General features: G+C 40.8%; 2 protein-coding genes across 2 annotated transcripts in view; both read right to left on the bottom strand. All coding sequences in view use genetic code 11, as the record gives it.

The window, feature by feature from the left end:
* Positions 1-3,531: 3,531 nt before the first annotated feature.
* On the bottom strand, positions 3,532-6,414 carry EGR_03665 (hypothetical protein; the record flags this gene model as incomplete). Its single annotated transcript, XM_024492914.1, has 5 exons — positions 3,532-3,610; positions 4,749-4,888; positions 5,792-5,899; positions 6,201-6,251; positions 6,334-6,414. 5 exons carry the CDS (start codon positions 6,412-6,414, stop codon positions 3,532-3,534), a joined length of 459 nt encoding a protein of 152 aa, XP_024352797.1.
* Positions 6,415-16,534: 10,120 nt separating this feature from the next.
* The window catches only part of EGR_03664 (Tetraspanin-7), a gene marked incomplete at both ends in the record, with an annotated part of 1,321 nt that continues 911 nt past the window's right edge, over positions 16,535-16,944 (bottom strand). Inside the window, 3 exons of the mRNA XM_024492913.1 lie at positions 16,535-16,576; positions 16,662-16,834; positions 16,905-16,944. Coding sequence (XP_024352796.1) covers positions 16,535-16,576; positions 16,662-16,834; positions 16,905-16,944 — 255 coding nt within the window. The remainder of the gene's footprint in view (positions 16,577-16,661; positions 16,835-16,904) is intronic.

The following is a 16,944-nucleotide window of genomic DNA, read 5'->3' as shown; positions in this document are numbered from 1 at the left end:
GCTATTTTAAAGGTTTATTCGTCTGAAGAGCCTGCAAACTATCTTTGTCATCCTCTGAATTGTCTCTTTTAGTGAATTACGATGGCATACTTAAGGCCTACATTCCAGCAAGTAATCCATGGTACCGATTTAATGATACAGCCTGTGGATACAGGTTAGAGGCTTGAGGATGCGATAGCAACCAACTCTTTAGGAATGTAAGCTACGGTTATTTCTTTTGAAAAATATGAAGTGTGTGTGCTTATATAAATTACTTGAAAGGATATGCAACGCATTTAATTGCGCTTATGTGGTACGGCTCTTCAGACTGTTAAATTTAGCGTTTTTTGCACGCACTAGTGATTTCAAGTAATTTAAAGCAAACCTTAACAAAATGTGATGATCCTAACAGCTGTTTTACTAATGATAACCGTAAACAATCATGAGCAAAAGAGGTTTGTGTTCCAAAAAAGACAGACGCTATGCTTTTCAGACTCTTTAGGTTGCATTCGTGTCACACTAATATGTTGGCAAATAGCAAGAATGGCTCTACCATTTTTATTAATTGTAGCAATGGAAGGAGATCCAAAATGCCATATTTGACCAAGCACTTTGCTCGCTATCGACCAACAATCTGAAGTCACTTGGTGGGATTTACTTACCTTTCTTCTTGCTTATCAAACTGCAACCCTTTTCAACTCATAATGCTAGGCTTTATGCTTCTGTTGAAAAAAGGATGTGGAAGCAGAAAATATGCTACTAGGACAGATTAAAGCAGCTTAGTGGATTGTAGTCTGTTAGCATGATTGAAAGACTGGAGTATATGTTGACATCAAACTAAACCTGCCAGACAAAAGCACTTGAACTCAAACGTCACAATTTAGCATAGGCGGGTGTAGAGACAATTTTTTTCAAAACCTGTGGCTGCATGGGCGATAAACACATCCAGCTTGAGTAATCGAGTTATCAATAATGCGGCCAAAGTTTGAAAAACCAGAACGCAAATTTGCATGAGTGTGTGTCTGGACACCAGCTTAAATTTATTTTCGTGTGTGTGCAAAATATCTGGTCGCCCTGATCCTGGCGTAATCACATGGACATGTGTTCGAATGTGACATTAGCCATGGAGTCAAATTCCAAGGGATTGCAAGTCAAGGTACTTCCAGGAACATCTGGGAAATTAATGTCAGAGAACAAACTTTAGAATGCCAAATCAAGAAAAACAATTTTTTGCGGCAGTAAAATGAGGTCAAATTAAACAAGCAGGAGCTCAGTGTGGCTCTGGGCCACAATTACTCCCAACCGATTGCATCGAATTGAGATTTCACGATTGAATTAGAATTTTGAAGCATCACACTTCAGCTCAATGTGGAATGGGTGGATGGTGGCATTTGTGAAATAAAGGTCGGAGCTGCGGAATGTTGGCTCATTTGTGGGCTGTCTCAATCACCCATTGAGCTCCACTATTTGTTTACAAGCAGGACACATGCATCACAAATACGATTGAAGTGGCCTGCAAGTTGGATGTGAAGGGATGAATTTGGGGTTCACTTGCAACATAATCATACCATTGGGCACAGACGTGGTAAGCTTCGTACAGTCTGCGATAATTTTGACAATTTTGTCACTGCATCCATTCACATTAGCGATTTTGCCTTCTAAAAATTCACAAGAACCGACGCTTTATTGCAGCATGATTTAGGCAGCGTTTTGCCTTTTTTAATAATACTGAAATCCTCATGGCCATCCATGGTGAGGTATATAGAATCTGCCTGTTGGGGAGTACAAGATTGCTGTCCGCACTTAGTTAATGGCATTTATTGCGAAAGAAGGAAATTGAACTCCGTTTATTTGCTTGTCATCACTATTACATTACAGACAGCTCTTGGCATTTACCCTTCCCTACTTTCTTTGTAGTATCACTTTCGCTGTTTATAAGTTAATTTGACAATGTTAGCAGTATGCAAGAGTGATAAATCACCGATGGATTCTATGACAGTTCCAACATTCGAAATAGTGGTATATTCGTAGAAAAGAAAAGGAAATTTGTCATTAATTTACCGAGTTCATTTATCACCAAACCACAACCGCACATTTTACTCACTGAATCTACTAGTATTTTACGTTTAAAAAACTAGCTAATGCATCACAATAGGGATTGCAACCATTCTTTCTAAAAAAGATCAGCCATTGCCGATTTGCTTTAAATTGGAAGTACTGATAGCAATTAGATGGTATTATATGGACGGTGGTGTGTCGAGTAGTTATGCATTCAGACAGTAAGGTAATCCGCACGAGGCTAAAGTAAAAATTTGCTTTATTGTCAACCGTCTGTTAGAGGAACACTTTCAGTAAAGATTTCGCAGTAGTCTATTTGTTACATCAGGCCTTTGTTGTAACTGATTAGTGACATGGTATTCTTTTGCAAACCGTTCCAAACAGAGATGAAATAAATGAAACCTCAAGGAGAGCTTTAATTTATTCCACGACCCACTACTAAAACAATAAAGTTGACCTAGCAATTGAGCGTACATCGATTCCACCCACTATCCCATCAACACGCTCGCTAAACAGGATTGAAGTTGAGGATTCAACGACGCAAAAGTTCCATGACAAGAAGGTTTTCGATCTGCAAAAAATATGACTGTTACATCTTGTAAAATTCCTTTTACAGCATACCTGCCCCCTTTGTAATACTACATTCAGAGACCCCTAGAGCACATTCCGTTCGGGGAGACATTGCCAGTACATTTAGTTGCAGGTGTTTTGTTACCCTGTCGAAAAGAGAAAAATTAATTTACTCCGATATATTGAGTAGTTCAGTCACCTACGCATGATGTGACGCTCCTTTTAGCACATCCCTCTCTGAGTTTAAATGTTATGTTTTTAGTCCCTGACAGTACAATCATTCCCTGAAAGAAATGCTGGCACAAAAAGTGATCCCGTTTCATACAACCACTATCTAGTTACCATTTTGAAATCCATAGAATGTTATGTGTTCAGATGGCCAAATGAACTCAACCATAGCCCTCTCATTCCGATCTCTATCTTGGTTTGTAAACGCCCGTCGATTGTTCTTGTGATTGACTAATATCACTGACAGCAAGGCGAAAAGGAGGACGAGGACAAGAATGGGGCATCACTGACATACCAGAAAATAATAACCAGGTCTTCTCATAAGTGTGTTGTGACGCAGCCCTTGACTGCAGCTCGTTTGTTGCTCTGTAAAGCAAGAAAATAAAGTTGTCCCGACTGATTGACTAATCCATCCACTTTCTCAGGACGGTTTCAATTGTTTATCTTCGATCTGCGTTGCAACCATGTGAAGGGGTTCAAATGTGATGACAAGATTACGTGGTCAACGCAGGAAGAGTCAGACGTTATTGCGAACGTCTCAAACTGGAAGAACCGATTGACGAGTGGCTCAAATGCCTCACAGTCACCTGCTATTCACAGCCGTTCACGTACTTAAACATCCACACTTGTTGCCTGATCGTATTCAAAGTTTTTCCCTCCCTGAAGACGGATAAAGCGAAAAAGGGGTGCCAAAGCCTAATCATCCGTACACATGACACCGCCCTGGGTTGATGAGGGGTCAATGACAGTCTTTTGGTCCACCAAATTTGACAACCTGACAAGGGAAAAAAGAAAGAATTGGTGATTTTAAATCTATTCCACCTCTGAGAAAAAGCACACCTTAAATATTGGCTCTCTGGAGGTAATATTGGCAAATCAGGAGCTATAAGACAAGGCAAGAAGTATCTTCGGCATCACACATCCATCTCGTATCCAACCGTCCTTTATTTTATTCATCCACCTAGCCATTCAGCCATCCAGGCAGACAGATGTGGAAAGGAGTATGTGGTAGAAGAGCGAGGAACTCGCATTAGCATTCCGATTACATCGGAATAAGAGAGGTGCTCACCTCAGTCGATTCTCTGGATTGACCTATGAAATGCTAACTGACGATGAACAAAAGGTAAATTTAAAGTCAGCGCAAACTCCTCTTAAGCCAATGCTATTCACCTTCCCACTGCGACTGCGCACATTTCAGGTAGTGAAGAGACCAATCAAAGTGGAGAAGTGGGTACCTGAAAATGTCATTGGTTAATTTCCTGTTTGACATCTAATCGACAATCCAACGCCTGTTTTTTACTTGGAGCACTTTTGCATGGGTGGATGACCTGTCATACTTGTGATTATATCACATGGTGCCCATTCGCAGTGTTCTTTGCTGCCAAATCAGTCAAACCTACCCATTCTTCTTACTTTCAGTGAAAACATACGAGGTAGCATTTGAATGGCATTCCATCGCAAGTATGACAGATACAATTTCATGCATGCATGCATGCATTCAGCGTTTACATGTGATGCAGTGTTTAGGAATTGGCAAATTCTGGAGGTTTTTCATCAAAGGGTTGGTGGGAAGTGGCAAACTGTTACCTATCCATGCACGTAGAATTGGATCCTGTCGAGCCTGCCAAACTCAGAAATAGAGAAACCCATACAGAGCTCTTAAATCTACATGTCTATGTTCACCGATTGTGGTGAAGAAGCTAGCAGGCATCGGCAGTCGCCTCCTTTACTGGTCACTTCATTGCTGCATCGTGATGGCCGAAAAGCACCATCAATTCGAAAGTAGTAGTAAAAACAGTGAGTACTTATTTTGTGCTTAAAATTTGCAAAGATGGCCCTTGTTTTATAGCCTTTGTAAGATATTATACAGTTGAATCTCGATTCCAATTTCCAATTTAATTATGACAACTTACAGGAAGTTAGCGAATTTGACCAAAGGATGGAGAAGGACCTGCACACATCCCTCCATCCAACCAGTAGGAATGGCGCTGATCCCATGGGCCGATCTCCTCCATCCAATCAGTATGGGTGACAGTACAAGCGAAAATGTTGCCTATATTGTGAAAATCTAAAGACATTTACCTTGAGCATTCTTAGGTCAAAACTGTAAGTCACCGTCTGCATACGCGGTGGTCCCTCCGACATGCTTAACCCCAACATGATTCAAAGTACCAGTGGCCGCTTCGAATGTGATGCAACTGGTCATAACATGACATTTTGAAGCAAGCAAAAATGTTTCTCAAATGGCAATCGATTGCGGGCCTAACTTAAGAAAGGAAAAATCGTCTTCTGCCTTCACTATGGTCCTTTATAAATCCCTTTGTGTTCCTGACCACCCATGTAGGCTAATTTATTTCTGTCCAATGCCAAATTAATTCATACCTTCTCTTCCTGTTCATTCCGCCAATTAGTCGAATGTGCTGTCCGCACCATCTCTACTAACCACTCATCCGCACACCTGCCTTCCCACCTAATCATCTATCCACCCACTTGTGCAGTGAACTCCTCAAACGCAGTCTTGTGGAATACAAGATCTGATGTCTCAGATAAACCCATTTATTTTTATTCACAGTGATTGAGTGGTGGAGGTAGATTTGCGGTCCAACCTCTTCAAAAGCATTGTATCAAATAAAGCACCCAGAATAGAAGCAAACGCCATCCCTATATTCACCAACATAGTCAAGGAGAGAACAGAGCAACACAGAAAACAGGGTAATTCTGGATTATGAGAAAAATAGTGGAAAGTTGTGGGCGTAAAACAGGTAATGGAAGTAGATATATGGGTTCTGTTAATATTTGCCATGATCTCCATTTGCCTACACCATTTGTTTACAAGAAAATTAAGAGCATCACAATTACGATGAGTGCGCCCTAAAATGTAAACAAGGTGGGTTTCACAGACAGATCCAAAATCACCCCATTTACTGGCAGAGCATAGCATGGCACTAGAACTCACCTCCAGCAGAATAGCGGCAATAGAGATATACATAAAAGTCATCATATTGTCTGCGGCAAATTTGACAATTTTGTCTCTGCATCCCGGCACACTGACACTCTGGGCTGTCTTAGAATCACAAGAAATGGCCGTCATATTGCAGCATTGTAAAGGTTGTACTTACGAAAATCACCGTAGCCATTCACGGTGCAGGAGAACGATTTCGTCTGCCATAGAATGTAGAAATTGCACAGGCATTTAGTCAGAGTCGTTTTAGGCAAAAAAGGAAATTAACTTCTTTCCCATTAACAAATTTCTAAAGGCTCTTAACATGTCTCCTTTGGCGAATGACCCCGAGAATGACTTGGGTAGTGATTGTATTAATTTTGACAAGCTAACTACTAATTCTGTTTAGATGGGAGGAAAGTACTGCAACAGCGATGATTTGCGTGACAAGAAGAATAATCAGAATGACGGCATACTAGTAGGAAAAGAGAAGAAACCTTTGTTAGTAATTTGATGGCATCACTTGTTACTAATTCATCCCCCCTAAGTCTACTCACAATCTCCAGTAGTATATCACGGCTGCAGCAAGAAGAAATGTACCCGATGAGACAGAGAGCTGCTAGCACCAGTTCAACCATAACAAGGACTAACAGCTACACCATCTGCATAAGATAAGTCATTGCCTGATTCTGTCATTGCAAAAGCACTGGTAAATACCGAAGTAGCATTGCATGACTTAGGGTATCATCTACCAGCGTTTTTGGTGATAAAAAAAATGCCAACTGGCGTAAATCTTCGTCACCAATATTAAATTGGTCGAAAATCTTCGACAGTAGCTGTTAAACTATAGATTTCGAGGCTTTTAGTTAGAGTCCAAACAATGCTACAGTCAGAGAGGCCAACTGAAATGGAACAGAAATTGAGCGCTCCTTCGGTAATAAATGGCAAGTAAAATGGCATCCCCAAAAAGTCAGTAAATTTGATTAAACTCAGCAGAACGACTTGAAAATCTGCTACCAAGTGCTTCACCACAGCCCACTTGTGATCGTTCCTGATATGCACTCTCTGCTATGTCAACAGTGCCTCATTTTTATCCTCGTTCTTCTTTTCTTCCTTGCTATTAGTTGCCCTAGTTCTACTTATGACTGGCTCTGTTAATGTCGTTAGCCAAGCACAAGCAGAATCGACAGGCAGCTATGAACCAAGCTTGAGGGAGGAAAGGAATGGCTATGTCTGTGTACCTTTGGTCAACTGGAGACAAGACGTTCCCAGAATTTAGAAATTTTGGCCAGATAGTGTTTGCCTGGAAGCGAATCACATAATAAGCTGAGGAGTCGTCCAAGAAATGATTGTGCTGCTAAGGTCTCAAAATATAGTACTCTACAGCAGTGAGGTATGCGGAGAAAGGAATCCCACGAGAGCTGAGTGTCACATTATACACAGGAGGCTTGACTGGTCAAAATGTTAGGACTACGTTATTTTCTTGTTTCGACAAGAAGACGAAACACCTGTAAACAAATATACTGGCATTTCTTCCAAGAAAAAAAGTGCTTCAATGGTCTCTAAATGTAGTATCCCAACGAAGGCAAGCATGTGGTGAAAGGAATCTCGTGGGATGTAACCGTCACAATTTACACACTTTTTCGTCATTAAGTTCTCACCTCCATTCTGGATTAGCAAGTATGCTGGTGGCATATTAGATAGTATTAACGCCCACCCAACTGTTGTGTCAAAATCTTTGTCTTTATGGTGGAGCGTAGAATGGATTAATGCTCCCCATGAGGTTTCATTTATTTCGTCTATGCCTGGAACGGTTTGTAAAGGAGTACCATATCAGCTATCGGTTTAAACAAATACCTAAATTAGCCAATAGATAACTGCCAAATCTCACAGAAAGCGTGTTCTTAGCGAGAGTGGACAATGAAGTAAGTTTTCATCTCGGCCTTGTACAGGTGGAATTACTGTCTGAATGCATAACTACACGACACAACACCATTTGTAAAATACCATCTCAATTGCTACCAGTACTTCTAGTATAGCATAAATCGCTAATGACTGATCTCTTGCAGAAAGAATGGCTGCAGTCCTTATTGTGATGCATTGGTTCGTTCTGTAAACGCAACATCCTACTAAAATCAGTGAGTACAATGCACCGTTGTGAATTGGTGACAAATGAACTCAGCAAATTAATGTCAATTAATCTTCACATTTCCTGCTAGTAAGCCGATATCCCGATTGTTGCGATAGTTATCAAATTGGATTGGTGGAATTCCAAAATGCTTAACATTCCCACGTATTCTTACTAGTTTCAATGACTCTGACCTTGCCTTGCCTGGTAGTGCACATTATGCAGACGAGTAAGGACGAAGCAAAACGAGAGAAAATGGAGAATTAGTCTAGAAGGTCGGAAAATCGAGCTGGATTACCCATTGAGCAGTCGGCGTCACTCATGAAGGTCATTCATTAAGGTCAGTGATTGCCTCAAATCTTAAACTGAATACCAGTACACCTGTCATAGTGACGTTTATAACTACGTAACTGTCGTTGCGGTGATTCAGCGAAGATTGTCTCGCAGTAGCGGCCCTATAGACGAATGGATCTTTGTCATCATAAAGGCCTATTCAATATTGGCCGTTGCCTTTATTTTATTGTCGCCTCGATGCAGGTCATTTGAATTTACTGGCCGGCCTCCTGCCCGATTTTTGGACTAAGAGTGAAACGACAGCGAGCGAATGAGTGTACTGGCAAGATGACAAGGGAAATGGTGGAAATTGATCACGGTGAATCCTGCCCCCCGTCTCTGTAAACCCTTCCCATGTTGCCATTAATCTTTCTAAAAGATGAAGTTGACTGTCGATACGCCGCAGCATTGTTATGTCCTGATAGTGGTTTTGAAAGGCATTTATCGAAAAGAGAAACGAGGCTGTAGTAAGCAATGAGCGATGGAAGAACACAGAGAATCAAAGTTGGACTAGGGGCTTTAGATGGCCACCATTAATAGTAATTACTGTTTTCATACCTTTTGACCATGAAATCAAATGTGTCTTACTTCTTTGAATCGTAGCGGAACTCTAAATCGTATTGGCGATGTCAAAAATTGGAAGGAAGTTACTTTTAGGCGGTTCTATAGACATATCAAAGCCCTCGTGCATGTTAATGTCCCTAATGGCCTTCAATTCGAAGCGGTTGTCAATAGAATGCCTTTAATCCTTACAAGGAAGAATGACATGCATTTGACTATTCACTTTTCCATCTAAAATGCTACCTGCTCTGAATACAATACATCTCTTTCCAAACAACAGTGCTAACAGTTCCAGTTGGCTCATACTATGAGAATAACGGTCCTTTCAATCCCATTCATTCTCAAGTCGTCATTTTAAGTCCGCTAACTCACGCTATGTAGTGCATCTACGTATTTTACCCTGATGCGTATCATAGCACTACAGGAAATTCCAAATATGATACAAAGTCATCCAAGTCATGAGTTATTGCAGGTCCCGTTTAAAAGAGGAATAATCTTTACTCTGTCTTGACTAACTGCCTGTAAATGTACTTTCGGTAGCGCAAATCTCAAAAATATACCTATCAGCAACACCTCTCAGCACACCTCGTTATAGATCCCAAATTAATTCTACCCAACTCAACTAACATAGTCAGGACTCATCCACACACCCAAATACCTACCTACCCATTCCATGAGGCTACTCTAACACGATCCTGCAGAATACGAGTCCAGACGGCCCTTATCTCCATGACTGAAGTAAACTAAGACGAGCGGGTAATTATTTCAGCTTTGAGTCACAACTACTCCAAACCGATTGGATCTAATTAGGACTTCACAATCGAAGTAGATTCAAACTATCACGCATCAGCTCGATGTGGAAAGGAGGGAGGAGAGTGTGTGTAAAGCAAAGGTCAGAGATGGGGAATGTGAGTTTATTTGTGGGCTACCCCACTCATCTGCTGCCTTTACTTTATAAGGCCTGCAAGTTAGATGTGAAGGGATGGATTTGGGGCTCACCTACAACAGAATCGCATCAATGGAAATGGTGCATTAATCTATTCCAAGTATAGGACTCCTCTTTTCAAACATCATTGCTGCCAGTTCTAGTTCGCTCATCCTTTAAGACTAACAGATCTTTCAATCCCATTTATTCTCAAGTCTCCATTTTAAGTCCGCCAACACATCGTAATGAAACTGAAGTACTTGAGCGACTAAATCGCGTCGGTTAATACTTGCGGCTTATCAATTATAACTCACCCAGTTAATGCGTATGTACATAAGGCAAAGTGCAATTCTAACTAGTAACTTCGATTTTGAGTAAGGTGCTTAAGTAAATATTGAGGCATTTTAATTCAAAATCAGGGCAATATTCCACAGCAGCTTCACTTCTCTTCAGGATAATGAGTAGTTTACAACCACTTCACCTGGACGCAAGCATGGGCTTATTGTCATCCTTGAGTGATGAAAATATATCGGAGTAGAATTTCCATTGGTCGTATTCGGGAATGAGGTACCTTTAACCGCATTGTTTAGCAATGCATATTTGATGAAAGTGGTAAACTTGTATATTTGGTGTGAATCTAAAATCCTGGATATACTTCCGGCAGGCAAGTTGCGATGGCGTTATTAATGGCACTCCCTTTTTCTCCTTTTAACGATAGGCTTTAGGGCAGAGAAAATAGAGATTGGGGGGTGTCGAAATGTCAAGATGAAAATAATGTGGTAATAAAGCATAGAAAAAAAACGAAAGCTGTTAAATTAAATAGCACTGATGCTAAAGGATATTGACGCAGATTTCATGGCATGCTAATGCATCTTACAAACAGCCACCTATTCTTATTTTGTAACTCCACAAATACAAGATTCCGTCATTAGTAGTAGGCAGATACTCGGTGCAAACCCAATATTGTTGCTTAGATAAGGCGTGAAAGTAAAAGACTAGATTAATTAGTTTGCAGAAGCCTTTTTTTCGAACTATGCAAACGGTTGGCATACACGACCTTAACTTCGGGAGAAATCGCTTGCTGCGGCTCTCTGTAGATATAGCACATGACTCCAACTGTTTTCACGTGTGAATTTACTGTCACTGGGCTATTTTAAAGGTTTATTCGTCTGAAGAGCCTGCAAACTATCTTTGTCATCCTCTGAATTGTCTCTTTTAGTGAATTACGATGGCATACTTAAGGCCTACATTCCAGCAAGTAATCCATGGTACCGATTTAATGATACAGCCTGTGGATACAGGTTAGAGGCTTGAGGATGCGATAGCAACCAACTCTTTAGGAATGTAAGCTACGGTTATTTCTTTTGAAAAATATGAAGTGTGTGTGCTTATATAAATTACTTGAAAGGATATGCAACGCATTTAATTGCGCTTATGTGGTACGGCTCTTCAGACTGTTAAATTTAGCGTTTTTTGCACGCACTAGTGATTTCAAGTAATTTAAAGCAAACCTTAACAAAATGTGATGATCCTAACAGCTGTTTTACTAATGATAACCGTAAACAATCATGAGCAAAAGAGGTTTGTGTTCCAAAAAAGACAGACGCTATGCTTTTCAGACTCTTTAGGTTGCATTCGTGTCACACTAATATGTTGGCAAATAGCAAGAATGGCTCTACCATTTTTATTAATTGTAGCAATGGAAGGAGATCCAAAATGCCATATTTGACCAAGCACTTTGCTCGCTATCGACCAACAATCTGAAGTCACTTGGTGGGATTTACTTACCTTTCTTCTTGCTTATCAAACTGCAACCCTTTTCAACTCATAATGCTAGGCTTTATGCTTCTGTTGAAAAAAGGATGTGGAAGCAGAAAATATGCTACTAGGACAGATTAAAGCAGCTTAGTGGATTGTAGTCTGTTAGCATGATTGAAAGACTGGAGTATATGTTGACATCAAACTAAACCTGCCAGACAAAAGCACTTGAACTCAAACGTCACAATTTAGCATAGGCGGGTGTAGAGACAATTTTTTTCAAAACCTGTGGCTGCATGGGCGATAAACACATCCAGCTTGAGTAATCGAGTTATCAATAATGCGGCCAAAGTTTGAAAAACCAGAACGCAAATTTGCATGAGTGTGTGTCTGGACACCAGCTTAAATTTATTTTCGTGTGTGTGCAAAATATCTGGTCGCCCTGATCCTGGCGTAATCACATGGACATGTGTTCGAATGTGACATTAGCCATGGAGTCAAATTCCAAGGGATTGCAAGTCAAGGTACTTCCAGGAACATCTGGGAAATTAATGTCAGAGAACAAACTTTAGAATGCCAAATCAAGAAAAACAATTTTTTGCGGCAGTAAAATGAGGTCAAATTAAACAAGCAGGAGCTCAGTGTGGCTCTGGGCCACAATTACTCCCAACCGATTGCATCGAATTGAGATTTCACGATTGAATTAGAATTTTGAAGCATCACACTTCAGCTCAATGTGGAATGGGTGGATGGTGGCATTTGTGAAATAAAGGTCGGAGCTGCGGAATGTTGGCTCATTTGTGGGCTGTCTCAATCACCCATTGAGCTCCACTATTTGTTTACAAGCAGGACACATGCATCACAAATACGATTGAAGTGGCCTGCAAGTTGGATGTGAAGGGATGAATTTGGGGTTCACTTGCAACATAATCATACCATTGGGCACAGACGTGGTAAGCTTCGTACAGTCTGCGATAATTTTGACAATTTTGTCACTGCATCCATTCACATTAGCGATTTTGCCTTCTAAAAATTCACAAGAACCGACGCTTTATTGCAGCATGATTTAGGCAGCGTTTTGCCTTTTTTAATAATACTGAAATCCTCATGGCCATCCATGGTGAGGTATATAGAATCTGCCTGTTGGGGAGTACAAGATTGCTGTCCGCACTTAGTTAATGGCATTTATTGCGAAAGAAGGAAATTGAACTCCGTTTATTTGCTTGTCATCACTATTACATTACAGACAGCTCTTGGCATTTACCCTTCCCTACTTTCTTTGTAGTATCACTTTCGCTGTTTATAAGTTAATTTGACAATGTTAGCAGTATGCAAGAGTGATAAATCACCGATGGATTCTATGACAGTTCCAACATTCGAAATAGTGGTATATTCGTAGAAAAGAAAAGGAAATTTGTCATTAATTTACCGAGTTCATTTATCACCAAACCACAACCGCACATTTTACTCACTGAATCTACTAGTATTTTACGTTTAAAAAACTAGCTAATGCATCACAATAGGGATTGCAACCATTCTTTCTAAAAAAGATCAGCCATTGCCGATTTGCTTTAAATTGGAAGTACTGATAGCAATTAGATGGTATTATATGGACGGTGGTGTGTCGAGTAGTTATGCATTCAGACAGTAAGGTAATCCGCACGAGGCTAAAGTAAAAATTTGCTTTATTGTCAACCGTCTGTTAGAGGAACACTTTCAGTAAAGATTTCGCAGTAGTCTATTTGTTACATCAGGCCTTTGTTGTAACTGATTAGTGACATGGTATTCTTTTGCAAACCGTTCCAAACAGAGATGAAATAAATGAAACCTCAAGGAGAGCTTTAATTTATTCCACGACCCACTACTAAAACAATAAAGTTGACCTAGCAATTGAGCGTACATCGATTCCACCCACTATCCCATCAACACGCTCGCTAAACAGGATTGAAGTTGAGGATTCAACGACGCAAAAGTTCCATGACAAGAAGGTTTTCGATCTGCAAAAAATATGACTGTTACATCTTGTAAAATTCCTTTTACAGCATACCTGCCCCCTTTGTAATACTACATTCAGAGACCCCTAGAGCACATTCCGTTCGGGGAGACATTGCCAGTACATTTAGTTGCAGGTGTTTTGTTACCCTGTCGAAAAGAGAAAAATTAATTTACTCCGATATATTGAGTAGTTCAGTCACCTACGCATGATGTGACGCTCCTTTTAGCACATCCCTCTCTGAGTTTAAATGTTATGTTTTTAGTCCCTGACAGTACAATCATTCCCTGAAAGAAATGCTGGCACAAAAAGTGATCCCGTTTCATACAACCACTATCTAGTTACCATTTTGAAATCCATAGAATGTTATGTGTTCAGATGGCCAAATGAACTCAACCATAGCCCTCTCATTCCGATCTCTATCTTGGTTTGTAAACGCCCGTCGATTGTTCTTGTGATTGACTAATATCACTGACAGCAAGGCGAAAAGGAGGACGAGGACAAGAATGGGGCATCACTGACATACCAGAAAATAATAACCAGGTCTTCTCATAAGTGTGTTGTGACGCAGCCCTTGACTGCAGCTCGTTTGTTGCTCTGTAAAGCAAGAAAATAAAGTTGTCCCGACTGATTGACTAATCCATCCACTTTCTCAGGACGGTTTCAATTGTTTATCTTCGATCTGCGTTGCAACCATGTGAAGGGGTTCAAATGTGATGACAAGATTACGTGGTCAACGCAGGAAGAGTCAGACGTTATTGCGAACGTCTCAAACTGGAAGAACCGATTGACGAGTGGCTCAAATGCCTCACAGTCACCTGCTATTCACAGCCGTTCACGTACTTAAACATCCACACTTGTTGCCTGATCGTATTCAAAGTTTTTCCCTCCCTGAAGACGGATAAAGCGAAAAAGGGGTGCCAAAGCCTAATCATCCGTACACATGACACCGCCCTGGGTTGATGAGGGGTCAATGACAGTCTTTTGGTCCACCAAATTTGACAACCTGACAAGGGAAAAAAGAAAGAATTGGTGATTTTAAATCTATTCCACCTCTGAGAAAAAGCACACCTTAAATATTGGCTCTCTGGAGGTAATATTGGCAAATCAGGAGCTATAAGACAAGGCAAGAAGTATCTTCGGCATCACACATCCATCTCGTATCCAACCGTCCTTTATTTTATTCATCCACCTAGCCATTCAGCCATCCAGGCAGACAGATGTGGAAAGGAGTATGTGGTAGAAGAGCGAGGAACTCGCATTAGCATTCCGATTACATCGGAATAAGAGAGGTGCTCACCTCAGTCGATTCTCTGGATTGACCTATGAAATGCTAACTGACGATGAACAAAAGGTAAATTTAAAGTCAGCGCAAACTCCTCTTAAGCCAATGCTATTCACCTTCCCACTGCGACTGCGCACATTTCAGGTAGTGAAGAGACCAATCAAAGTGGAGAAGTGGGTACCTGAAAATGTCATTGGTTAATTTCCTGTTTGACATCTAATCGACAATCCAACGCCTGTTTTTTACTTGGAGCACTTTTGCATGGGTGGATGACCTGTCATACTTGTGATTATATCACATGGTGCCCATTCGCAGTGTTCTTTGCTGCCAAATCAGTCAAACCTACCCATTCTTCTTACTTTCAGTGAAAACATACGAGGTAGCATTTGAATGGCATTCCATCGCAAGTATGACAGATACAATTTCATGCATGCATGCATGCATTCAGCGTTTACATGTGATGCAGTGTTTAGGAATTGGCAAATTCTGGAGGTTTTTCATCAAAGGGTTGGTGGGAAGTGGCAAACTGTTACCTATCCATGCACGTAGAATTGGATCCTGTCGAGCCTGCCAAACTCAGAAATAGAGAAACCCATACAGAGCTCTTAAATCTACATGTCTATGTTCACCGATTGTGGTGAAGAAGCTAGCAGGCATCGGCAGTCGCCTCCTTTACTGGTCACTTCATTGCTGCATCGTGATGGCCGAAAAGCACCATCAATTCGAAAGTAGTAGTAAAAACAGTGAGTACTTATTTTGTGCTTAAAATTTGCAAAGATGGCCCTTGTTTTATAGCCTTTGTAAGATATTATACAGTTGAATCTCGATTCCAATTTCCAATTTAATTATGACAACTTACAGGAAGTTAGCGAATTTGACCAAAGGATGGAGAAGGACCTGCACACATCCCTCCATCCAACCAGTAGGAATGGCGCTGATCCCATGGGCCGATCTCCTCCATCCAATCAGTATGGGTGACAGTACAAGCGAAAATGTTGCCTATATTGTGAAAATCTAAAGACATTTACCTTGAGCATTCTTAGGTCAAAACTGTAAGTCACCGTCTGCATACGCGGTGGTCCCTCCGACATGCTTAACCCCAACATGATTCAAAGTACCAGTGGCCGCTTCGAATGTGATGCAACTGGTCATAACATGACATTTTGAAGCAAGCAAAAATGTTTCTCAAATGGCAATCGATTGCGGGCCTAACTTAAGAAAGGAAAAATCGTCTTCTGCCTTCACTATGGTCCTTTATAAATCCCTTTGTGTTCCTGACCACCCATGTAGGCTAATTTATTTCTGTCCAATGCCAAATTAATTCATACCTTCTCTTCCTGTTCATTCCGCCAATTAGTCGAATGTGCTGTCCGCACCATCTCTACTAACCACTCATCCGCACACCTGCCTTCCCACCTAATCATCTATCCACCCACTTGTGCAGTGAACTCCTCAAACGCAGTCTTGTGGAATACAAGATCTGATGTCTCAGATAAACCCATTTATTTTTATTCACAGTGATTGAGTGGTGGAGGTAGATTTGCGGTCCAACCTCTTCAAAAGCATTGTATCAAATAAAGCACCCAGAATAGAAGCAAACGCCATCCCTATATTCACCAACATAGTCAAGGAGAGAACAGAGCAACACAGAAAACAGGGTAATTCTGGATTATGAGAAAAATAGTGGAAAGTTGTGGGCGTAAAACAGGTAATGGAAGTAGATATATGGGTTCTGTTAATATTTGCCATGATCTCCATTTGCCTACACCATTTGTTTACAAGAAAATTAAGAGCATCACAATTACGATGAGTGCGCCCTAAAATGTAAACAAGGTGGGTTTCACAGACAGATCCAAAATCACCCCATTTACTGGCAGAGCATAGCATGGCACTAGAACTCACCTCCAGCAGAATAGCGGCAATAGAGATATACATAAAAGTCATCATATTGTCTGCGGCAAATTTGACAATTTTGTCTCTGCATCCCGGCACACTGACACTCTGGGCTGTCTTAGAATCACAAGAAATGGCCGTCATATTGCAGCATTGTAAAGGTAGGGACTTGTTCAGTTTTTCTGCAGAGATGGAGAAAGAGTAAATGAGCACAAGACCGTAAGAGAAATGGTAAATATTTCTTAAACCTACCAAAATCGCCGTAGCCGTCCATGCCGCAGCACGTAGAACC

This window comes from Echinococcus granulosus (genome assembly GCF_000524195.1).
Source record: "Echinococcus granulosus chromosome Unknown EG_S00019, whole genome shotgun sequence".
In the NCBI taxonomy this organism is placed as follows: Eukaryota; Metazoa; Platyhelminthes; class Cestoda; order Cyclophyllidea; family Taeniidae; genus Echinococcus; species Echinococcus granulosus.
Note: the sequence above shows the minus strand (reverse complement) of the source record. Positions and strands in the feature narration are given on the sequence as shown.